This window comes from Tenebrio molitor, chromosome 3 (assembly GCF_963966145.1).
Source record: "Tenebrio molitor chromosome 3, icTenMoli1.1, whole genome shotgun sequence".
NCBI classification, from domain to species: Eukaryota; Metazoa; Arthropoda; class Insecta; order Coleoptera; family Tenebrionidae; genus Tenebrio; species Tenebrio molitor.
In genome coordinates, this window is record NC_091048.1 from 2,739,588 (window position 1) to 2,765,493 (window position 25,906).

Here is a 25,906-nt window from a genome sequence, read left to right on the forward strand (position 1 = left end):
TTCCATTAATTAAAATTAACGGATTTTTTCGGCAATTACCGATTCGGCTCGCCAAATCGTAATTACGGCCGTAATTGCTCCGAGACCGCCACCAACTCGTCCAGACCTGACACGCACCGAATAGGTGTGTATTGTCGTGGGCCCACGCGCCTTTCTCATACTTATTAATAGCCGCCGACTTGGTAATTTCCCGCCGATAATTGCGCCGCTCCGGGATCGATGGCGGTGCAGTCCGGTGGTTATCGGCCGGCGGGGGCGGCGATCTTATTTATTAATTGAAGCGCGCTCTTAAATAATGGAAAAGCGTGGCTTCCGCCAGCTGGATCCGGATTCCGGTTAACTAACCTAGGAGCACGTGATGGAGCGTGTCGCACGTGCTCCGGGAGGACGCGGCTCTCACTTTCAGCGAATCATAGGAGGCTGGGAAAGGCGTCGCGAGCGTCAAGGTCGTCTGCTGAGACGGTGCGACTCCTCCACGGCGCGAAAAGTGGACGGCGACGGGGGCGGCACTTTCACCGTCAATTTTTTTTTCAACCATCTTTGATGGTTCTCGAGCTGGGCGAATGTTTAAAAGGAAAACGGCTGATTCATTCTTTGTCACAGCTGTGGTGGTCTGACTTGCGGCGAACAATAAACAATTGTTCACTTGACCAATAGTAAATAGTCTCGTCAATCATCGACCGTCGTATTAATAAATTCACGATTTGAAAAATCATTTTCTGTTGTTCGGGCTGTGAAAAACAATTATCGTGTCGCAGATTGAGTCACACGGATTTCTGTCAAAAGTGGGTCACGCCGCTGTCAATTAGTTTGTCACAAATAATTTGCCCAACAAAACATAGTTGGTGCTTTTGAAGGCAGTGTTGTCGCTATTTGAATCAAATCTATTATCTCATTTACTAATTGACTGAAAAAGTAACAAAAGTGTCAAATTTACAATTCCTGAGCTTCGATCAAATTTTATGTTGCTTTGACTTTGATAGCGTGTTATGGAGGTATTGTTGTGTTATTCTTTTGTGATGTCTGATCATTTCGGTGACACTTTTCTGTTTTCTATTCAGAAAGATAAAAGTCGGAAAATGTTTGGTAAAAAACGAGAGCTCTACTGCAGTATATTTTAACCTCAAAAAATCGCTGTTGTGGTATACATAAACACAGCTCAATTAAATCTCATAACTATATCCATATGAATCAATCTACGATTGGTTTTTTGTCGCTCACGGTACTACGAACACGGAAACAGAATGGGAAACGGTACACAATTCTAATCTTAATTTAGAAATTAAGCACGGAAAATATATTTTTGGTTGAATTTTTGCCAATTTGCTAGATAAAATTATTAATATGTACATACCTACATTATTTTAAATGTTAATCATTTTTGGAAAAAGTTTTTGTATGTTTCTGATGTACTTCAGAAGTTAAAATTAGTTCATAAAATAGTTAATGAGTCATATTTTTTTTCTTCGTTTGCGTCAGTTTGCATAAATATGATTGAGAAATCTACTCCCACGAGTAAAGTTAAAAAAAATATATTATTCCATACTGAATGCGTAAGTCAACAATATTAAAACTTTTATTTTGGCATAAGTATAATAATTATTGAAAAATCTACAATTTTTATTTGTCTCTTATTATTTTTTTTTTTAATTCTAGACCTGATGGTTCTAAAATAGTTATTTGTGTATCAAGTCCAAAAAGTGCATCTTTTTCGTCAGAGTCTGGGTTTTCTAGCCGAGGCACTTTTTGGCCGAGGTGCACATTACATTTTTTAGGCGGCCGCAGCACGAATTACACAGCAAAAGACATCATTTGAAAATAACAAATTTATTTTGTACATATCTACTTTTTTTCAAATATGTAGATACATTTATTAATACATATTAACATTTTTTTATAGTATGTATTTTTTATCAGCTTGCCAACAAAACAAGAAATTTACTATTTGCAATACAATTACTTATTTACATAACTTATGGTGACAAGACAATTATTGCAATGTCGGGCGGCGTATTAGACATTTATTCATCATCATCACTTTCGTTGTTGTATTACACATTTCTTCATCACGCTGTTGCTATCGATTATATGAACGTTCATTTTCTTATTATGCATCCGCTTGGGAGTACGTAAAATTACCTTTTTCATGAAGGGTGCCTAAAAACAGATTTTATAGCGGTAAATTCTACTATTTTAATTTTTTTCGTATACATAGTCAACATACTGTGGTAGTAGCTGGGTGTCAAGATTTTATTTTTTCAAGTGGACCCTGTACCGCCACTATAAAATGTGAAAAAAAAATCACAGTGACACAATATTATCATTCCATTGAGAACTTTTTCAGAACGTAAATGAAGAAAATCAAAATGTTTATTCCAGATATTTGGAAGACAAAAAAAAAATTCAAAATACATACTGAAAATGTAAACAACCTGCGAATTTCCATTTGAAGATTCATTTTTTGAACAACCAAAACTGAACAACAATTTTACTATATTATGACAATACTTACGTCGGATTGTCAATTATTTCTAGGAATTTTATTTAAAAAAATGTTTATTTTCTCTGGAATTAAATGAATATATGTACATGGAAAAATTTTTGGGAACCAGACGAGATTAGATTATGATAATTTGGAGGACACTGACACAAATATGTATTTTTTATATTTTAAATAGAATTTTGTTTTTGTAAACATGTTTTCTTTTGAAAATTTTAAAACATTTTTTTTCCTGCAAAAATCCATTTTCATTATTATATTACATAACAAACATAACAAAAATGCACTTAAAAATTGTCGTACACCATGACAACGTTTATTACAGTTCTGTATTGTTTAGTAAACAGGTTTTGAAGATCGCAGTACCATTTGTTTTTCATATTGCGCTTTTCAAGGAACCTAATTTGAAATTAATTTTTTTCTTAGTTTGACGCAAAGCAAAAATTTAAATTTCAAGGAGTGTGCATTCTTCAAACAACAAATTATCAAAAGACAATAAAATATTATTGATTATACCTATCTCATAATACATTGATTTAATTAACATAGTTTATCATTAATTTCTTTTTGACCTACGAGCTACCACGGTTCTTAAGTGATAAAGTGTTAAAATCAGCATTTTTCTACATTTTTCTTATTTGACATGACAAAATCTGTGTATTCTACATCAGCTTTATATTTTTTTTGTTCAGATATTTTTTCACGTCTGATTTCTCATCTAAAAACATAAATGTAAGTAAATAAATGAAATAAATGCAAACATAATTTGTATCACAAATCCAGAATTCTTATTTAAAAAAAATACAAAACCAAAAAGCATTTTAATTCCATTAAAAAATGTTAACGCCTTTTTTTTGTAAGATTTAATTTCTGAATATTGACAGATACAGAAAGAGAGCGATGATTGAAGGATTATGATGATATTTTCTTAACTTGATGCTATTCATAAATCCTTGCAATTTTCGATGCATCGCTTACTCGTAATTTTTATTTTTATTGGAACTTCTTTCCTTTTCATTTAACATTTTGTGCATTATTCTCACAATAATAATTGATTCTTAACTTGTTTCTATCACAAAATATACATAACTTTACTTTATAAGTATTGTAACAGAGCTTCAAAAAGACTTTTGATCGTTTTTATAGCCCAGAAACTTCATTTTTATTTTTATATCCTCTGTTGCTATAGAAATATACCTATTTTAAACTTCGTACATGAGCAAATCAAAATTTAAATTGGTTAATTGCCGATATGGACCTTAAAATGCATTCACGTTGTTTTGACATAATGGGAGGCCATGGAAATTTTGCATTTAATTTAATAGTAAAGCTGTTGAATTGGGTTATGTTTTTCTAAGTTTGAGGTTATAAATAGCGTCAATGTGTAGTGCATTGTTGTCAGTTTTACTAGTTTGCAATAGAAGAATACTCAGATATTGCGGGAAATTCAGCAACATGTTATGTTCATTTTGATAGGTCCACATGTCAGGCACTTTATTTACAGAAACAATGTGTCCAACGTTAAAAAAATAAATCATAGCCTCCCGTAATGCTAAAACAACCTGAATGGTGTTTACATGTCAATAAAACAAATCACAATCGGAAATGCTTTCTTTTAAATTAAGTATTAATCTGTTATATCCTATTTCAGAATATCTTCTTGTTTTTCATTTCACTAATATAAAAATCAACGTTCACTTCCTTATATTTTTTAAAAGCTTAGGCAGCCGTAGCTTCGGGTAAAATGCGAAGGACTATAAATAACAAGCTACCTACCAACCTACCTACTATGAAAAATTAGCACCTTCAACATCACTTCAACTAATTAAAAGAGAATATTGATTATTCGTGAATAAGGGCTAATTATGTTACTGATCTATTCATAGCACCCCGTTCCAGCGTGCTAACTGCTGATTAAACAGACGTATTAATTAGAAGCGATTTTTCAGGACGCCAAATCAGTCCGTCCAGTTTTTCACCCACTCGTGACACAATTCCTCCGTCTGCATTATTAATTCGGAAAGTGCACCATCTCCGAAAGCACGACTTTCACCTCCCCTTCGCGATGCGAACAAAGCTGGCGAGCTTTGGGGGAAAAGTCCGGATTCCGTCGCGCCTATCGCATTTCTTTTCAGTGGGTCAAAGCGCACGCTCCGACATATCTCCAACTTTATTTTACACGACTTTTATTTCAAAACTTTTCTCGAACTTTCACATTCCTGAAAGCTCCAATTGAACCGGTGCAGTTTTCCGTAAAGGTTGCCTTATTGTTGTGTACGTTTATTTTGCGCCCGATAATTGTTATCGATATCGGAGGCGAATTTCGGGGCTTTTTTCCTAATTGTTTTTGTTTCGCATTTGCAGGTGGTGTTTTTAAAAAATCTCCGTTGTTTTGAAAATCGAGCGCCGGTTTAATTAATGTTATTTTTTAAAATCCACCGCGATTTTGGGATGGAATTCACGTGCAGAAGAGCGGCGAATTTTTACGGAGGTGTTGTGATAACGTTCGTTATTTAACATTCATCGCCATTATCGAGTTTGTTCGGAAGTTGGAGTTGGGAATTATTTATGTTCCAAATTTATTTAATTTTGCCCCGGCCCAGTTCGGCCTGTTTGTTTTATTGACAATGTCTTTGGCGCTTGTTTATCGTTGATTAATTTTTTCGCTCGCCAAACAAGCTCTTTCAAAGAAATTGGAGTAAGTAACTGGATTCTGTAATTGGGAAAGCCGTTCAGATTAAATGACTCATTTCGTCGAGGGGCTAACAAAAAATTCGCTACACCAGATGGCAGTTGCATTATTTTAGCCTGAGGTGCTACTTTTCTTCATCAAAATACCTAACTCCATTCAACATTTGTTACTAATTCCTTCTACTCAAAAAATCTTGGATTTTACAACATTTCAAGCAATTTGGGACATTTCAAACTGGCAAAAGAAATGTTCGTTTTCGGTAGCTGCAACTTCCAGGAGAGAGGATCGCTTTCAGCCTAATTTGGTTAGGAACAAATTCAGTTGTTTGGAAAATTAGAAAAATAGTTTGCGCAAGTATCTAAGCTACTTTGATGAGTTGTAAGCTGCTTGCGGATACAAAATTTCAATATTATTAAGACGAGCAGAGGAAGCTGGGAAACTATTTGCTATGTTAGGGAATTTTTGAGATTTTTAGTGAGGCAGTGTTACCATCAAAGGAAATAATCTCGTTCTAAAGTAATTTCTAATATCATTTGACAGAATAAGTGCTGAAAGTTAAATTATAGAGGTATCGGATCAGTTGAATTGATTTTATGCAGTAAATAATTAGGAATTAGAAATATACTCAAAGGGAGCTTTGGTAACCGCCATGGTGGTTGCTCCTATTACTAATTTCTAAAACAAGTTTTATGGATGTAATTTGAGTGATTCTTTTATACATATTTCCATGTTGTCTGTTCCAAATGGAAGTTAGGTCGGCTGTTGTTGACTCGACCACAATAAAATATGTTTCAAAGAGAAAAAAATATTACTTGTTTCGACAAAGCTTTTTATGCTGTATTTATCTATGTATGTACTTTTTTTATCAGAGGCTTCAAAATATTTTTATTTAGGTTTGGATGGACCTGTCAAAAAATTCAATTTTCCAAGGATAATTTTAGTTGAAAAATATTCATGGATTTTTCTCAACAAAGTCACTATTTGAAATGTACCATGGCAAACTTGGAACAATCGATTGATCATTTTTGAAATGACATTTTTTGTACACTTTTAGGCAATACAGTTAATTAAAATCCACAAAATGTGAACAATTTAGTAAACAATAATGTTTGATCTGCAATTATTGTAACAAAAACATTGTTCGGTGTTTTGTCGGTATGGCTACCAAATTGAATTCTTCAAAAAGCAATCTACTTCTTTTCAGCAGGTGTGAAAGTACTCCATTATTTTATTTGTAAGCTACAAAAGATCCTGAAATAATTTAACGCATATTCGATACCTACTGCTTTTTTTATTATTACTATATTATTTTAATATTACCATAACTATAATAGTAAAAAACGATATTTGGAACGACTTACGCAGGTTTTTATAACGTACTAATACTTTTATGAGGGTTGGAACGCTTGGGTCGACCCATTGCTGTCATAAATTACTCAAATTATTGAGGGTTCAGGTCAGGTCATCTCAATTTAAAATTTGGAAAAACATAGAAGTCAGGTTGAATCACCTGATTTATCTCCCCCTGACTTCCATCTATTCCCAAATTTAAAAAAAAAATCAAAAAGTAATAATATAGAAACTGTAATCTTTTCCGTGAGTAGGGCCAACTTCCCAGGTCGCAAACTTTCCCAACGACCCCCATACATAAATAATTTCCATTCTCGTTCCGTAACCTTGTTCGGCGATTTTTGCAACATTTTTTGAAGGAGTTTTAAAAATTTTCTGTTGGCGAAAAACTCCAAAAAAAGAAGTTTCCCGACCGGCTAATCCTCGCATCACCTTCAGAGGCGTTCGCAAACTTATTTCAGCTGTCGGTGAGTGCAGTTTCAGCCCCGGCGTTAAAAATCCCGACCATATGGCTTTCTTTCAATCGATCGGACTTCAAAAGCGATCGAAAATAGAACCAAGTCGGCGATTTATCGAACAGGATACGTGAGACATAAGCAACAATAATGAAAGTGCTTTGTCTTGGGTTGGTGCTGCTATAATTGTAAATTAAGTTACACCCAAGTAATTAATGTACGAGATAACATACGGCCCTTGTCAATCAGGTATGCGACATAAATTTGACACCGACTGCCGATATAAATTGCGATTTATAATAACGAAGCTCGAACGCGACGATTGAAATTTAATAAATTCCAACAGATAGGGGAGCTTAAACGATACAAAACGAAACTATTTACATGCAATATACTTGTAAATCATGCAATATATAATCACAATTAAAGGTACGAGAAAAATATCTGTTCGACATTTCAGCGTAATTACACAGACTCGTCCTGCGGGTTCCTGCTCCGAGCCCCTTATTATTGCGTATTTATAACATTAAAGTCATTTATTAAAGCCCCCTGGAAATTACAGGACATTCCGCGGGAGTTATTGTTAAAATCTGTTAGTAAAACTTGTTCCAAAAGCACATTAACCACCGTATTGGATCAAATTATCAGGTGGAGTGGTTGAACACCGGGAGAAAAAACTCAACAGACTCGTTCCATTATCATCGTTCAATTACAATCATTTAAATTATCGCCGAGACCGAGATGTTATTAGCTACTAATCTTAATTATATACTTTGGGTAATAGCGAAAAATCCAGCGGAATTGTTTTATTTCGAAAAAGTTGAAAGGCTGGTTCACTTTAAACTGAAACATCACACTCGGATATCTACGTTTCTGAATTTTTTCCACTTTCCGATCAAAAACTACGCTTCTGTAGTTTCCAAATTTTGCCATTTTTCAAATTCGCAACTGTTTGGAATTTTTTAAAATATTTAAAACTTGTTGAACCATGTTTTTACTGTTTAATATATCTATAACAGGTTTCAAAATTGTTTTGACAACTGTTCTTAGTATGTCCATAAAAACGGTTTCCTTTTAATTCGTCAGCTAGAATAGACAATTGTTTAATTAAAAAACTACAGGATTTTATTAAGTTCTAGAAAATTGCGTAAGTAAGAAGTGATGAAGTGAATTGATAAATATTCATATTCTTGATTAGTCTTACAAGAGAAAGCGCTTAACAACTCTGCTTTTTTTTTCAATTTTCAGGGTGCAGAGAAAAATCAAATAAGGTCAGTTAGCTTTTCAAGAATTAATATATTTTTTTTACATAAACTGGACAAAAATGTCAGTGATTAATGTCCGAAACACACATTTCTAGAACTTTGCTAAGTTTGCTTCATTTAAAGAAAAATTAATCACAAATGGCTCCGCTTCTTTCATTCTTTGTAATTTTTCAGAAACTTTGTCTATCTATTCTGAATGCCCAATTGAACAGCTTTATCCATTTTGTTGGTGTGTTATATCATCCTTTTGTTAGTTGTTGGATAATTGAATAAAAAACCATTTTGTAATTGATTCACCTTGTTATTTTTCGGCTACTTCGGGATCACGAAACACAAAATATTAATTTCCTCCATATCTCCCTAGAAAATGAGTCTACGAGTACATAATATCCAAAATTACCAGCGAGTGAAGGTTTCTCTTTCGTTCACTTCACTTTCGCTCACTGTCCTCCACTCATTGGTTTCCATTCATTTTTCCAGTTCTTTCTGATAACGTAATTTTGATTTTTTTTTTTTGCAACATTTGGTACCTCGCGGCACTTGCCTCTTCCAGGACATCATCAGGAACATATAACCCCTTCATTATCCATTTCCACAACTTGCACACAACCACTTTATTGACGTTACAGAATTTTGTTTATTTTGTATTTTATGTTTTATTTTTTTCCATAGCAACAGATCCGTCCAAAAATGTGATGCATTTTTATTTAAAATTTTGAATAAAAAGGTACAAACTCACTTTCTAAGGAGGTATCTAACAAAACCAAATACAGCACTAGAGAGTAAGGCTGCTTTCGTTCACTTGAATTGCATCGTACACTCAGCTCCGCTTCGTGGACGAACACGCAATTCGCGTGAACGAAAGCGTTGGCTTCCTCACTCTTGCTATAAATAGTTATTTTAAAATTGATTCTTTACCTTTTTATTTTTCGGCTACTTCGGGATCACGACACAAAACATTAATTTAAGAATCATAATTATATCCGCCACCCCACGTTATAATTGGACGGTTTAATTCGTGAAGGATAAACAACACCTCCATTTTGTTCCTTTTCTTTAGTTTTTTCCTACATTTTTACTACTTTAAAAGAATTTAGAACATTTGAAAGAAGTTAGACCGGTTAAAATTCAACAATATAAAACAATTTTTTTTTAAGATAATATTAAAGACCACAGAGATTGGGTTAAAAATTATTTAATCCCCCTTCTATTTTGCATTCTTTATTTGCATTTTGGTTGTTATTTAGTAATAATAATTACAACTAACAACGTTTAAAGATCTTTACAAAAACTCCCATTGTGCAAGAAAAGGAAGACCAAGAATTTGTTCAATATTTTTCCCTCACCTACCAAATGCTTCTGAACACCGTACAATAATTTTAGTGCGGCATTTTTTTTAACACCCTGTATAAAATTGACACTGCAAGTCACTATTGAGTCCAAACAAAGTAAAGTGATGGACAGCAGCCTGTTATTTTCTTACAGAAAATTTTTGACCTGGGACTGGTTTTCACTACCATTTCGCCATGTTGATATAATTGGTGTGAAGATTGTAAAACCATCATCAAGAATAATTCATCTAACGAAAAAACTTGCTTCTAAAGGTAAAAATCAGAAAAAAAAAGCAAAAGAAGACAATGTTTTGGTCCAAAAGCCTCTTCTTCAAGAATTATTTTTATTCGTATCTTTTGAATCTCATTCCCATTTGCATCTTGGTCTACGATAGACAAATGAGACATTATTGAAAATTCATCTTTTAAAAATTCAGTTTTACTTCTGGTCTCCTCTAATAGGACAATGTCAAAAACATGTGGCTCCCGTTGTAAAATACCTACTCCTAGTTCGGCGAAGATACCGCGTTGCTTTGGCCTTTTTTGTCTCCAGACCTATCCCCTACAGAGTTTGTTTGGACTATTTTAAGAATGAAATGACAGAACCTGTTAGCTCGTTGTTGGTTGTGAAATACACTACATAATCTCTTGAAGATTGCATTGCAGCACTTTTATTTTTGCGGTTTTTTGAAAAAATGTAATTGTTTTTGTGTCTTAGCTGGGTAGTTTAGTTCTAATCCTCGTTAACGTTTTCAATATGATTGTGCAACGTTAATGGCAAACCGAGAGATTAGCACTTTAAGATAAAATGCGATGGACGTGGGCGAGATTGAAAAAGTGTTAATTATTAATCTCGTTACAGTCCACCGCGTCGAGACTAGTTCCCTTTCGGAGCATCTAGTTCTATTCGAGTAAAAGTTTGAGCGGATCATTCTGTATACCACCGCTTTAACGAAATTAACATCGTTTAATTTGATGACAGCAGACTTTAATCCATTATCGCTTTAAATAACGAGATACAGGGCCGGGGGCCCCAACCCGTAGGTGGCCCCACATTCCTGTCGCGACTCACTCACCTGAGAAGCGATCGCGTCGAGCCCCCGAAACGCTTTTCTTCTCACTTGTGACCCCATCGATCTCGCCCATTTCATCTGCGGATGGGTCCGAGGATCCGCAAGTCGGGCAATGTGTGCCGGTCACTCACCCAGCGCTCTTGTGCCTGTTCTTAATTGCATTAGCATGACCCCACCCACCGATGCATATTAATAAAACACGTTGCCACTGATTTATCGGCGAGGTCGTAAAACGTAAACGTGCCTCTTTAAAGTCACAAAACGGTATCGCGATAATTCCCCACGGTCCGGCCCTGCAACACGTCCGACTTAATTTTATAAGCGGCAGACTGGATCAATTATGTAAGAACGAGGGAGGCTGGTACGACGTGAAAAAACCCAGGGGGTCCCATTTAAAAGCCCATCCACCAAATCTGGCCGCTATTGTCGGGGGTCACGCATGGTCTCGAGGACGGCGGCACGCGCTCCGCTCCTGAAAGAATAATAAAGAAGCTATGAGCCAAGGGTTAATTTGCAGGGGGTGTCTGGGGCGATTACGTGGACGCATAAAAGCGCCGTTACTTCGAATTGCCGCAATTATCGGACGGGGTGGAATTTACAACGCACACGCGGACGGTTTTGTTCCCAGGACTGAAAGGATTATTCTAATTCTTCCAGATTAATTAACCGACGTTTTTTACGGGACCATTGTCAGGGTGCTGGCAAGGTGAGCGGGGCCGTTACTTTTTCGAACGAACCAGACTGTTTGACCATTTCTTTCGGCTGGCGGGGCCCCATTCAGATGTTGACACACGACATGAAAGGGATACTTGACGCTGTTCGGGTCCGTTGAACCCCGTTAATAGGTGCGAAATTATTTTAGGGTGAAATCTAAGAATCTAAACAGAATACTCTCGTAGTAATACAATTACTTTGTGTTACAGCTCTTCACACCTTACGCAAAACGAGATTGACGGATAAAAACAATGAATCAACTAAACCTAACCTAATTCGTTCGGACATTTTAGCATAAACCTGTTACGGGCACAATAATACTTACTATTTAAATATGTTGGGCGCAAATAATTAAAGGAAATCGTGACGACACAAATTACTCCAGTCTCCAGTGTAAACACTAAATAATTTATAATTTGTCTAGATTAGATTTGGAACAAATTTTAAAATAATGACAGTTAATAGAACAGTAATTATTTATTACCAACCACAAAAAATGAAAGTCTTGGCTTGGCGTAATTTCCATTGAAGTAAACACGTGAAGAATTCCATAACGATTTTATTAATTATTGTTATTTATCATTAAATCCTATTATGGTACGTCAAAATATTTGGTTGAACTGACGTAACAATAAATCTGAAACAATATGAGCTCATTACTACCTGTAACTGCTCTTTTTGTGCGAAATAAAAAAGAGAGCAATCTACATTGATCTACTTCAATAGAAATCATAAACAAATTTCACATTTTAACAGAATTATTGTTTAAATTAATTAATACGGACGGGGTTAGTTTACTGCTACGTTATTAATAAATTGCGAATATATTTTAAGTTAGAATACCTATCCCACGCTGCGAAATTCACTTTTATTAAATAAGTGAGGTTATATTCATGTTCTTCATGATTTTATTTTTAATGTTATAAAACGAATCTCCCATGCGTTTTTGTTGCAAATTCATGTTTAACGCAGAAAATATATATGTACTCCCAAATCTTCGTAAAAATTGGAGGATTTTTAATATAAATTAGGAAACAAAAATTATTATCAGCACTTTTTGTTTAAAAGTAAATTCATACGAACTTATGGTTTTCTGTTTTTATTTGGAATACAGTTTAACAATTGTTGATAAATGGTAGTGGTTTTAAAAGAATCAACGTTCAACGCTGTCAGAAGTAAAGCATGACAAAACATCCATTTAGTTGAAATCTAAATTTATTATTACCACCACAAGTCGTAGAACTTAAGATTAGTTTGTTAAATCTAACAAATAGAGTATCTGAATGTCATTAAGATAAAGATAATCTTCAAAATGTTGTGGGTTTATTGTGGCAGAGAAAAGTATGGGGTTGAGAACAAATCCCTGAAGAACTCCGGACGTTATTAACACCTAATTGTTGACTAGTTCTTACAGTTTGACAAAATAGGTAATTAATATCTTTAATTCAGTAGATTGACAAGTGCTGTAAAAAATTGACAAAATGATTATTTCCGTTTTGTCACAGCTCAAAACGTTCTATAACTTCTTTTAATTTGCACTGATAAATTGGAAGAATTTTCCGAACGAGAAGTTTTTTTCTCTAACATTTACAACGATCCACAAATTCACAATCGCAACAATATTTAATTCTTTGTAGATGTCAATTTCGTAACTATAATAGTAGATAATTAGGGCCAAAGCATTTTGTTTTTCAGGTTCGCAGTATTGATACTAGACTTTAAAAACTCGCAAATTTTAAATGTGTTTTTTAATAATTTAATTGTGTGATGTTTTTTAAAAATCAGAGGTGTAAGCTCATTCTCTTTTGTCACATCTCATTGATATTTAGACCAGCTTAGTGTCACCGTTGAACTGCAATGCACTGTTACAGTAATAAAAAGTGACGTTCTAAAATGCATTACGTGTAAAAACGGATGATGCATTCAAATTTTACAAGAGATTTACAAATATCTATTTTCTGAGAATACAACAAGCTCCAGGCAAGGAGGCATACATAGTTTGCAACTTTCTATTAAGTAAATACGTTTGAATTATTGAAGTCTTATTCTCGGGTTATTTTTATAGCACCGATATTTACTATTCATTGAATTAGTCAAGTTTGAACTATGAATGTGAACACGTACCAAACACTGGGAATACCATGGTACAGAATGAACAAAACACAAAAAAATGTGGTTCATTACTGGTTAATTTATTATTTAATGATACAAAATGCTGTGAAGATTTAGGAAAAAAGGATTGTTAAGTGGTATGTACTACCATATGGTGTTCTTAGTATGTACCAACAAATATTTCAAGATTGAAAATTAGGGTCAAAATAATAATCTCTTATTCTCTATCTGCATTGACCACCCAGAATTTCTAACATCATCAATTTCTCCTAGTATCAAGTGACTATAAAAATGTTTGTGATGTTTTTTTGTTGTGAAAAAATTCTTATCACAGTTTATTTTTTAATGGAATGGTTTATTTTCGAAGCACATTGCAAAATGAAAACTAATTCACGTTAATAAAACATGTTTTCACCAATACTGTGTAACATTTATTTGCAATGTCGATTATTCATAATAATAATAAACTTAAGAAATGAATCAAGAGATGACACGTTGACGAAAGTTACCAATTACTCAGGTATGCCAACCCACTGAATATGCCTCAATCATTTATAGTCACTTGGTTGTATCACACCAACATTAGCCAAAAGTAGAGATGGAATGACTAACACTTTTCTCGAATTATAATATTAGCAAGAATTTGAATTTTATCCTGAATAACACCTTGAATAGTTAATGCAAAATGTTAATGAGCAAATGGATATAATAAAAATGAATTAATTTAATGATGCATCTTTGTATTTTAAATGTTAATTAATGTACATTACCTTTTACGTAACAATGTTGATTGCAAATTCTCCATCTAAAAATGTCTCTTTGTTTTCTTTTCTAAAAAGAACAAAGAACAAAAATGCGTTTGTTTCCGCGAACGTATGGCGTAGCTTATTAGCTGTCAAATCATTGATGTCAAACGTCACTTATCTAGCCACCAATCAGTGTTGTGGATTATTTCTCGTGTACGAAACTGTTCATTTTAGAACTAACCAACGAGAGTTTTCCTCGCTTTATAATAATTTTCATTTAACAACAATATCATGACTAAATTGAGGTTATGTACTGAAGAAAATATCAAAGGATATACCTACTAACTTAAAACGACATGTTCTGTTTGTCGAAGAGAGCGAAACAACACATTTTTGAACGCTGGTTATAATTGTATAGATAAATGTTCTAAGTAACTAACTCAAAATGTTATTATTTTGTGACTACCCATATTTTCTTAAAATTTGGAAGCATTAATTCCTTTTGTTGCCAATATTTTTATTTTTTTTATTTTTCCAATTTTAACCAAAAACGTTCATTTGCAAATTCAGACGGAAATCATTCTACCTTACGTACTCCCACATAATTAAGAGAACATTTGCCATCTTAAAACACAAAATGAGAAGACATAATAGATCAAGCCTTTCAAATTTAGGAAAGAAGAAACTGTTTTAAACAGACAGTGCAATATCTCTTCCTCATCCTCTTCCTCATCAATTTCCAAGTTATCTATTGTTTTCTGTAACTGGGAATCCTCTTCGATTCAAAAATTCGAAAATCTCAAACTTGCATATTCTTTGGACACTGTACAGAAACGTTCTCTTTAATTTCTCACTAACATTTTAAATTGCTTGAAGATTACCAGACCTAATATGTAATTCACGTGCCTCTGAGGAAGTTCTTCAAGCACAAAGATTAGAGCTGTCTAGTTCCACCTTAGATTCTTCGGCTATGGACTGTTTTTGGATCTACAGATCCAATACGAGGTAAACAAATTAATAAGGAGCAATACGAAAATTCTAAAAGAAGAAATTAGGATTCAGATGAAAATTCCTTGCACATTCGGTGTAACTTTTTAAAGATGAATTTAGATTGTCCTAGTAAAAGAGAAATAGAAATCAAACTTTAAATGGCGTCTCCATTCAAAAAGACCCAAGTATTAAAAGCACGTTGGCTTTAAAACGATTTTTGCAGTTTGTTTCCTTTCTGTTTCTTTTGTTAATTCGGTCATATCCGCCACTTCTAAACGTCTTTGATTCCAACCCACCAATCACGTCTCGCTCCGAGAGAAGGTGTAGGAGTCGCATTTCCTAGATTGTCTCTGTTAATTAATCGGCGCCCTAGTTGCAAACTCGCGAAAAATCTCTTTACGTCTCTAGAACCAGACCTAGCTCAAGCACGCCGTTCACGTTGATAAACCCCACATTTTAAAATTCCATCTCTGTTCGATGTGACGCAACCTGGAGATCTGGGTCGACACTCTGTATGTGTTCTCGCCAGTTTTGTTACTGGCGCGAGCGTCAGCACCTGGTTGTTTTTATCCGCCACGCTGTATACTGTCTTAGAAATGCTAATTGGCAGAACCGTGTTGGTACAGCTTTTAAATTCAGACCGCACACGGCATAAATTACTAAACAGAATGTTCTTATGATAATCGTTGGGAATACCGAAGTACAGGGATAATTAAAATAAGCAAAACCTGTGTATTTTCCTAAATCCGATGTATAATAAATGTTCAAGTGACCGTAAAAAATCTCATTAATATTAATCAAAACAAATTTTATTACGTGAGAAGTTCCACTTTTCAGGAGCTCCGTATTTATTTAAATGTTTATCAAAATGATTTAGATAAGGGTTTCCTTTTAAACTATGCTCCAAGCAAAGCTCACACACCGACGATTTTTCACCCGGCCTTATTAATGGCCGGTATTAAGATTCTAGATTATTTTCACATTCATTATTTAAGTCCAACAGTACAACTAATTAACATGACCTCCGTTTTGTACAGGAATTCCTAAACCGAGATAAGTCACTTTATTAATACTCGATGCGATTTCCCGAACAAAGATAACACTCTCGTGCATCGTCACATCGAATGCACTTCAACTGCATTCTTCTAAATTTTCCCGCTCATTGTCCATTCATTCTTGACTCTATTCTAATTTAGCCGAATCAACTGTCGTCTGTTAACGCAATTGCAAACACGCGTCACAGTTTGAGATTCCAATTTAAACAAATTCTTGCCCAAAGAATTCAAACAACGATCCCAATAAAAACTTGTGAAGATCTGCAATAGCTCCAGAAAGTTGCAACGGAATTACTGTTGACACAATCGTGATATCATAATTACCATCTCCGACACCTACGTTTGTTGAAAAGCATAAAACCGCGACTGTTATTTGTTTTTTATTAATTTATTAGATAAGCATAAATAATTTATTGTAATGGAGTGACTCGGCGAATAGTTGAGGAGGTGTACCGCAGGGATACACACCGGGTCCGCTTATATGTATTGTTTAAAAATGGCTCGCTTGGGTCAGAAAGTGGGAACCATGAAGGAAAAATATAAAAGTCTGGGAAATTTATTGAGCGGTTGTTAAAATATTTAATTGAGGCACATTAATGCGACGAATTTATGGCGCCAATAAACGCCAGAAGAAACCTTCAGGTGCGAATTTGAACGTGCACAGTTCTTTTGCTCACGTCTGGAATTAACATAAGTTGAAGAGATTTGCTCGAACAATTTGGCTAATTAGCAAACCATTGACTTGTGCTTAATTTATTCATCCGGTTCGTCATGTTTCGCTTGCTGGAAGATTTCGGTCGGGGGTGAAGAGTTCTTGGTCGTCGTTCGTTTGCATTTCCATTCTTCGCCGAGTTCGAAATTTATCTTGGGCGCTAATGCCGCAACAATTATTTTAACGCGGCGTCATTATTGTTTGCGATTGAACAAAAGCAGCAATACCTGTTCGTTGAGGCCATATCTGAAAAGTGTCACATCCCGTGATTAATGATGCTCGATGAGGGTCACGTGATAATTACGGCGAAAATAACGCATTTAGCTGTTCTAACTCGTTCGGAATTATTTTAATGCAATTATTTAAATGGAACAAATTCGGTGTATCGAGTTACGGCGGCTCTGACAGGTCTTTTTTTGTTTGGTGCAGACGAATCAGGATGCGAGGCTGACATGGCAGAAGGGAGCGTCGAAGAAGACAGCGGCGATATGTTAGGCCCAACAGCGGCGCCGATCCTTCAAACTCCGGCTCCTTCCAACATGAGCATCAAAGACGAGGTAAGTGGTGTTGTTGTTTGTGACATCGTGCACCTACTATTCATCAAGTGCGTCGAGAGATGAGTCGGCTGCGGAAAGTGAAAGTCAAGTCGTAGATTGATTCGTATGGTGTTTAATTCTCCGATTCGTTCTCTATTGTCCACAATCAATTTTTCCTATTTAGATCTTTTTCCACCGATCAGATATATTGGGTGATTCAAAATGATTGTGGATAAACATGGCAACTGTAGACTTGACATTTCTTTGACAGTTCATAGTCGCGCAACTTTGAAAACTGTCAAGTCAATGTGCAATGGTATAAAAAAATCAAATGCACGCTAATGAAATGTCATATAAATGTCAACTCTATCCCACCCACACAGTTGCCACGTACATTTTCGTACATAGTTGCCATATTATCCACAATCATTTTGAATCACCCAATATTTTTCTCATTATTTATCACCGAAAATATTATTGAATAATTTTTTACACTGGTTGAACGAATGGAACATGAATTTTAAGGTTATGTCAAATTTATTTCGAACCTAACCAATAAGAAACAATTGAGACGTCATATTTATTAAAATAATATATGAGAAAGACGTTCTTAACAGGTTTTTAGGTTGAGAGTTTTATTAAATTAAAATACAATAATTGTTACCGAATATATCGCGCGTTCAAATGAAATCCTGGGCTGGGAAGGCGTTGGAAACCGTCAATTGTTGTGCTTTTTTAAAGCGTAGATTAATTGGAGCATGTTGACAGCTAACCTAAAATTTACATCAAAAATAGATTAACGTAAGGATTCCTATTTTCGAAGCAAATATCTAAGGGTATCCTTTGCTGAAAACAAACATGTTCAATTATGTCCCGATTAAACATAAACAAATGTCATTCGTTAATTTTTCCAACGCCTACTCAGCCCAGGATTTCATTTGAACGCCCGATACTTATAAAAGAAACTCAAAACATTTTTGTGAATCTAGTTGACATGGCGTATTTTCTTGTAGTTTGAGAAACAATTTATAACTTGTCGTTTGTATGAACCAATCTACGATTTGATTTGATTTTTGTACAGTTAAGTGACTCCATTCTTTGGTTTCAAAATTATTGGCTATGTTTGGAGGGGATGAGAGCAGCATGATTTGCATCCGTTTATTAGTAAGGATGTATTGTATAGGATGCGGCAAATCATTTCTGTATCCAGCTCATTAGAAGCTGATCTTAAGCTTATTGTCGCTTTTTTAAGCTTGTGGACAGATATTAGAGATGATTTATTCTTATAATTTTAAAAGCAGAATATATTTATAAAATTGGAAAAAAAAATAGCAGAAACGTGTATTGAACTATTTTGGTCGAAAATCAAATATGTATTGACAATCACTAAACAATGAATTCAATTGTTGCAGTGAAATTATTATTCAACAAAAGTTGTTTGGTCTAAAAAAATGAAAAAAATGTTTCCGAATGGAACAACGTTTTTATGAATTGGAAATTTATCTGTGAGATGTAATAGTCTTTACATTTTGCAGCAAATTATTCTCGGTTTAAATGTTTATTGATTGCTGAGCTAAGAAAATCAAAATTATTTCGTTTGTGTCAATGATTCTTCTCTAAATCTTGAAGAGTTAGAATATTCTATAGTTGGCGCGGCGAACCAATGGAGTAGTCACGAGCTGTTCACGTGATAGGTTGTTGCGTTTGTAGCGTTTGTAACCAAGAGAAAACCATCCCTCGAAAATCACACCAGTTTACTAATGCATTGAGTTGCCGCGCCGACTATAGTTGTGACATTTCATTGTACCGGGAGATCAATTTTTTTAATTCGGTTATTTATAACACTGCAACTGGATATGTTTTGTTGGTTTATTTGACAAATATCTGATATAGGTATAGCATTAACAACGACAAGCCACCAACAACCGGAAGTTACTCCTGTTATACGATTTAAAATACGATCCAGTGTTACCTTCTTACGGGGTGTTATTAAAGAAAAATATTTTCTCACAATAATAAGTCCTAATAAAAACTGTACAGCATAAACAATTTGCAAAAGAATGAGCTGAAGTCTTTTTTTTTCAAAAATATCTTTAAATTCAATAAAAATAGTGACATTATATTATCACTAGTGTTAAAAAGTGACATTAGTATTATTATCCCGGAAAATTATTAAAATAGCAGATTTAAACAGGATTTTAATTAGAATGTGTCCTTTTCGTAAGTAAATTAGAAAAAATCTTGTATGAAACTCGTAGCAAAATGGCTATTTTTTTGCACACGACATGTTGGACCACTCGTTGACACTCGTGGTCCAATTGTCATGTCTAGTACAAAAAAGACGCTCATTTTGCAACTCGTTGCATAAATAGCTATAATGACACTGATATTTAAATGATGGCTAACTTTTTTGCCGGCTACTGTACATTTGTTATCATGAAGGTTTCAAGAAACATCTTAGTACCAAAGTTTACAAATTTAAAAAATTAAAGAAATTGTCAAGAAATTTTTATCATCAATTAAAATTTGATAATCAAGATGAATGGCTAAACGATGAAAGGCGGTCAAAATGATTTAGGAATAATTAACTACATATATTTAAAAATTGCATTAATTTATTCTTCAAACAACTGTTGTTAATTATATACTTAAGTATCTTTCGCGGGCGCTTTCTCTTTGTATTCGTGGAATTTTTTTTAACAAAACTCCATTAGAAGCAATAATACTTTTATAAACATAGAAAAACCCTTACTTCTATAGGACTTGCTAGGCCTCTTGCCAGCCCATTTATTGTTCAAATTCACGATCGCTGAACTTGTTTATAATGAAATAATTTCTTTCAGACTCTCCCTAATGCTGTGGAAATTTTTTTTATAATATAATCTAAAACATTTTAGATTACTCAGAAACAATATTATAAAAACACAAATTATTGGAACACTCTTTCGGTATTTCAGGACATCCTTTTCTTCCTTAGTGCTTCGTGCTTAGTACCTACTCAACAGGTCCTTTTTTTACCCCCCGAGAGCCGACTTTAATTTTGGTAATAGGTAACTGAAAAATTGTCAAGAAATTCCCTTATGAATGATACAGTTTCAATGGATTTCCTGTTTCTACTACATATATCAATAGAAAGCAGATGTTTTCCTTTCGTCAAAAGTAAGGTGTTCTCTCCCTAATGAGTAAAAGTAAAAACGTCGGATCGACATTTCTTGAAAATCTATTAACATTAATAATTCTTAATTGGCCACGTTGTTCTTAACAAAGAATATTATTCTAACATTTTCGCTTGGCTTGAAAATATGCCAAAATACATTTTTCTTAATTTTTTGCTGTCAGATTCTATTTTATATTTTTTCCACGATTTTTTGGTAATGTATCCAATTCTGCACCTTTAGCTCCTTCGAAGAAAATATTTCAGGGAACGAGTTTTTCAAAATCACTTCCAATTCTTAAATAATTTGCAAAAACGAGACACAAACCTGCTAAGAAAAAATAAACTGTTTATAAAACACAGTCTGGCAGCGGCGAGTGTGCTTACTTTGACAATCTAATTTTGAGACAATTTAATTTGGATAGATATTGGTAGATATTTTCTAAAAAACAAAAACCACATAACCACAGACTACATCTCACTAGCTACTCTGTTTGAACTGTGGAACACTCTTTAGGGTCTTCATGTCAAAACATTCTTATAGGTTTCGCACCTTTGTGCTTTTCCACAAAATACACGTTACCGCAAATTTTCTTTTCTTTCCTTTACAATCTACATATTTTTAAAACAGTACTCATTTGATTTTTTTTAAGTTTTCTTATGCTTTTTTTGGCCGATTTCTCTCTTTAAACTATCTTTTCCAAACTAATTAGAAATCTGACGTTAACAATAGCATCAATAAAGGAATCCGCACTATTCGTGCCGGTGAGATAACAGCGCTGTAGAAAGGGACCCCTGCAGTTCTTGAACTTCCCCGATTATGATCCACTTACTCGGATTGTTTTGCGTATGCCACTTAAGTAACGAACTGTACTTAGTCCGGAATTGCTCATTCCGCTCGCGTTGACTTACATAAGTCGAGGCGAAAAAATCGGAATTCCCTTCGAAATTGTTAATGCGGCGCACTTTACAGTTCTCAATTGTAAACAGGAATACACTTTTCCACAGTGTTGCCTTTATAATTGTGCTTTCAATACTAATCACTATGTTAATGAAGAGTTGTTTACGACAAAAGAGAAAAAATTGTAAAGTAGCCGGTAATGCGTTCGAGATGATGAAATTAGAAATCCTATGGAGTCAGATTCGTTCATAATTATTCTATTAATCAATTCGTGTTTGGTTTTAATAGTCGGGAAAGGAGGTACCGATGTGAAAACTAATAATAACATAATTGCGTTCATTCATTAACTTTATTAATGCGGGGATCCTAAAAATTGAATTGTTGAGGAAGTACTTTTTCGGAGGTGCTTGTAAAAACACGCTGTCATCACTTTTAATGGCAGAGAAACTATCTTCGAATTTTTGTTCGTCAAGATTATCTTGACGTGGAGTGAAACCTAAAAAGGTTTTCATTTTGTGATAATATTCTAAACAAGAAATCCGTTATTTTCTTCTCTTAACACTGTTTCAGCAAGAGAGACAACATACATACTTTGACCCCGAGGGCTCACTTGCTGCTTCTTTGTACCTCCCACTCTATAAATTACAATTAAAGTTAATACAATATCGCAATTTTGTTTTGTTTTGGCAACTTTTCGAAATACCGAACCAAAATGAACTAGAAAAATAATCGACACAGTTGTATAACAAATTTGTTTATAATTTGCGAAGAGTAAATTTCCTTGTTACGTAACACGCACTCCAATCAATAGTTCAAGTTTCTTTTTAATTAAATTCTATTTTTGCTAATTAGATAATTTATTATTGATGCAATTAATTAAATATTCTAATTCTTCCAACAACACCTACTGAAAACCAGTTAAAGCACACCGTATTGATATTACAATAGATATGTTGTTGATTGCGTCATACTTGAAAATATTTATAATTTATTATTAGTGTTTATTTGTTGTTACATACAATATTTACGAGTGGGATGCAGGAAACTACAGATGCGAAGATTTATGTGAAGAGAGAACTAATTAAGATTCAGTGATTTGCATTATCGTAAAAAGAACAATTAATTTATCAACTGTTGAGAACAACAGCTCAAAAATGTTTATGCGACAAATCACAAAACGAAGTGTTTACGTCAGCATAAATTACGTTAGGTATTTAGTCAAGCTCGGTTGTTGGAACGTTGTAGATGAGTTGTAAATCATGTTGGTTGTAAATTACGAATTTTCAAAGGTTTTTTCAGTTTTTGTGAAGAATTTTCAAATAAACAAAATTATTTATAAGTCTGAAACGTTTAGAAAGTTGCGAGTTTCTTGTTTTAGAGTTTACAATTTTTGTAATTTAAAAGTTTCATGAACGGAATGACGACTCAATGTGCGAATTGACAACAACTAGGAAATAGCTATTTGTGCAATTAGTTAGAAATGTATTTTTTTTTAACTCACTACCTTCAAAATGACATTTCCCGACCGCATAGTAGTGCGCGAAATCGATGTTCGCGCACTACTATGAGGTCGCAGGTCCTTTTGAAGCACTAGTACGCGAAATTGACATTAGCGCACTAGTGCTTCAAAATCATCCAAAAAGCATTCGCCTTTCTGAGCATTCTGAAAATAATTTGACGTGATAATAATAAAATCTGCTTTACGAAATGCCATTTCTCCAATATGGATGGTGAAAATTTTGAAAGAGTGAAAATAAATCGCTATTAATTCGATTGACACTTTGACAAGCGCATGGACAAGTGGCATCCTATTCACAAAGGGTATGCGATAAATTAGACATAAAAAAATATTGTACGAAATTCGATGCGAGAAGACGTATTCGGCACATTCGCGCAAATGAAGCACTCGCTCCTTCGTCGCTCGTGCCTCAAATAATGCGCTCATGCGCGAAAAATGGCCTCTCGCACTCATTTCGTAAATAACTAATACCTAAAAGTTAACAAGTAGGACATAGCTATTTGTCCAATAAGTTAGGAAATGTAATTTTTTCCGTATTAGGCATGGGATTTTTGATCGAGGCGATAGCCGAGTATCAGTATCTACTAACAACTCATTTAAATTTTCTCTTTGTAATGTAATGTAACACTGAACCAGCATTTTGAGGTTTTTTTTTAGGTATTATGAATACTAAGATATTCATTTAAACCTTCTGTTTATTCTTTTTTAACTTTTTTTTAATTTATTTTTTATCATGGCTCTTTCTTTTAAACCTTTCATCAGATCTTTCATTATTTCTTTTCAACTTTGAAAATGATTTGTCTTCTCTCAGATTTTATGTCTAAATATTTGCATTCATTTAGTGTTAAAATATGATTATTTTTTATATTACTCTTCTCATATATGTACTTCTTAATTATTCTGTTCTCACTTCTTGTCTATTTTTCGCTGCAACTATATTCTTTCTCTATTATGTACTTCTTCTGACATTTCTTTATTCTTTTCAACTTTAAAACGAATCAAGAGTGGATACCTAGCTGTTTATCTGAACCTTTTATTGGTCCTTTTTTTCTACTTGTATTTTGGTTTTATTTATTTCTTGTCCATATGTTGTAGGTCTCTTCGCAGAATTATTTCTTTTCTGTTTTGAAACGAGACAAAGATGCACACGAGCATGATTATCGTCTTGCCAGTTATTAATTTTTCGTATCCCACCTCCACCCGGCGGCACGGCAATTTTGCCGGAGTACATACACTATTACGGATATTACTATCAAGTAATAGTGCAGTGCTTATCAACATAATTACCGGCGTCTCGCCTCCGCATTTTGACTTTGTTGTGTATTATGTTCTGTGTCAATGTTAAGGAACTTCCTCACGATGTGACATGAGTATAATAATATACCTTTTTGAATTTCAACTACCAATGTGTTATCTAAATCCAGAATTTTTAAATTTTTAAAAAGAGATTGCGGTACTATTCCCGTTGCTGAAATTACAAGTGGTAAAATCGAAATTTTTTCTAAACACCAAAGATTTCTCATAGCAACGGAGAGCTCTAAATATTTATTAATTTTTGTGTTATATGTCTGTGTTATATTGTGTGAATTTGGAACACAGTCTAGGACTGGTTTACAAATCTATGAGGGGCATGATGACCAACTCAATAGACAGGGACCAATGGCTTAACGTGACTTCCGAATCACGAGGTAGAATATATTATTAGAATTATTTTATGTGGATCAACATTTTTCTCTCTTCCGGCAATTAATTATTTCTTTCCAACTTTGAAGTGAATCAGATGCATCCAACTAAATCTTCTTCGTTATTCTTCTTCCACTTTTTTCTGTTCCTTGTCAAATTCTTTGCATCTATTTTTTTCCTCTCATGTCGATTTTTTTCCAAGAGTACTATGACTCATTAAACACATCGTAGTTGATATTCATCTCTTTCTCTTTGCTTTGTAACCTAAATGTTAAAACACTCCGAACTGCACCAGTTAACGCAATCCACATTTGAAACGAAACAATTTACAGTCTTTGCAGTTGGTGAGTTTTAGTTTTGGGCCAAGTTGTGTTGAATTTGTTGGCAAAGTGCATCGCCGCGTTCCCAGAACCGAAGAATTAAGCCTGTTGCAGCAAGCAGCACTGTGTACTCTCAAGATCTAAGATCTGCCACGAACTTGTCTGGCAGTCGAACGAATTGCTCCAGTTGATGCAGCAGCAATTCGTCTACAAGACTGAGTATAATTAACTTCGCCAACTGTCCCCTTGCTGTCTTTTTTCAGACGCAACTTTAATTTGTCCCGTCACATTTCCTTTTTGTGTTGGGAAGCAAAATCGTATCAGGTTTTGCGAACAATGCGATCGCCCAAGGCAACATCTAAGTTGCAAACTTACAATATGAACTGATCTAATAGAGCCGGCCCGAATCAATATCGTCTGTTGGTGGTTCCGGCCAAGGTGCCCACCGGCTCCTCGTTAATCCCCGTCAGTGCAAAAATGTTTATCACAGCCTGGAGCAGGCCGCGAGAGGTGCGCTTTGTGCTAATTCGAGCGTCTTTCCGGCAGCAGGAGTACAACGAGCATCAAAGGTGCTTTATGGCCGTCACTTGACCAGAAATTCAGAGGGGCAAGTGGTTGGCTCGACGCCCCTCAGCGCCGCCGTCCAACTTCTACGGCTCTGAATAAACACAGACTAATCTACAATGTTGCAATCCAACCGGCTTTGCGCTAATATTAAATCTGCCAGGGTAATGGGCGGCGAGGGATGGACGAATCGGAGATGATGCAACAGTGAATTTTCCAGGGATGGGGGTTGCA

The 25,906-nt window shown here is 34.5% G+C and overlaps 2 protein-coding genes across 8 annotated transcripts in view; one reads left to right on the forward strand and one right to left on the reverse strand.

Moving 5' to 3' along the window:
• The window catches only part of LOC138125600 (transcription factor HES-1-like), a 124,663-nt gene extending 112,823 nt beyond the window's left edge, over positions 1–11,840 (reverse strand). Inside the window, exons 1-2 of the mRNA XM_069041030.1 lie at positions 11,706–11,840; positions 10,670–11,138 (exon numbers count right to left, since the gene is read on the reverse strand). Of these exons, the coding sequence (XP_068897131.1) occupies positions 10,670–10,744 (75 nt within the window). The 5' untranslated portion in view covers positions 10,745–11,138; positions 11,706–11,840. The remainder of the gene's footprint in view (positions 1–10,669; positions 11,139–11,705) is intronic.
• pdm3 (pou domain motif 3) overlaps positions 1–25,906 on the forward strand; it is a 189,258-nt gene that overhangs the window by 82,803 nt on the left and 80,549 nt on the right. For all 7 annotated transcript variants that reach the window (XM_069041023.1, XM_069041021.1, XM_069041025.1 and 4 more), the window contains one exon: positions 17,425–17,552. In XM_069041023.1, coding sequence (XP_068897124.1) covers positions 17,448–17,552 — 105 coding nt within the window. In that variant the 5' untranslated portion in view covers positions 17,425–17,447. Of the gene's footprint in view, positions 1–17,424; positions 17,553–25,906 lie in introns of those variants that run through there.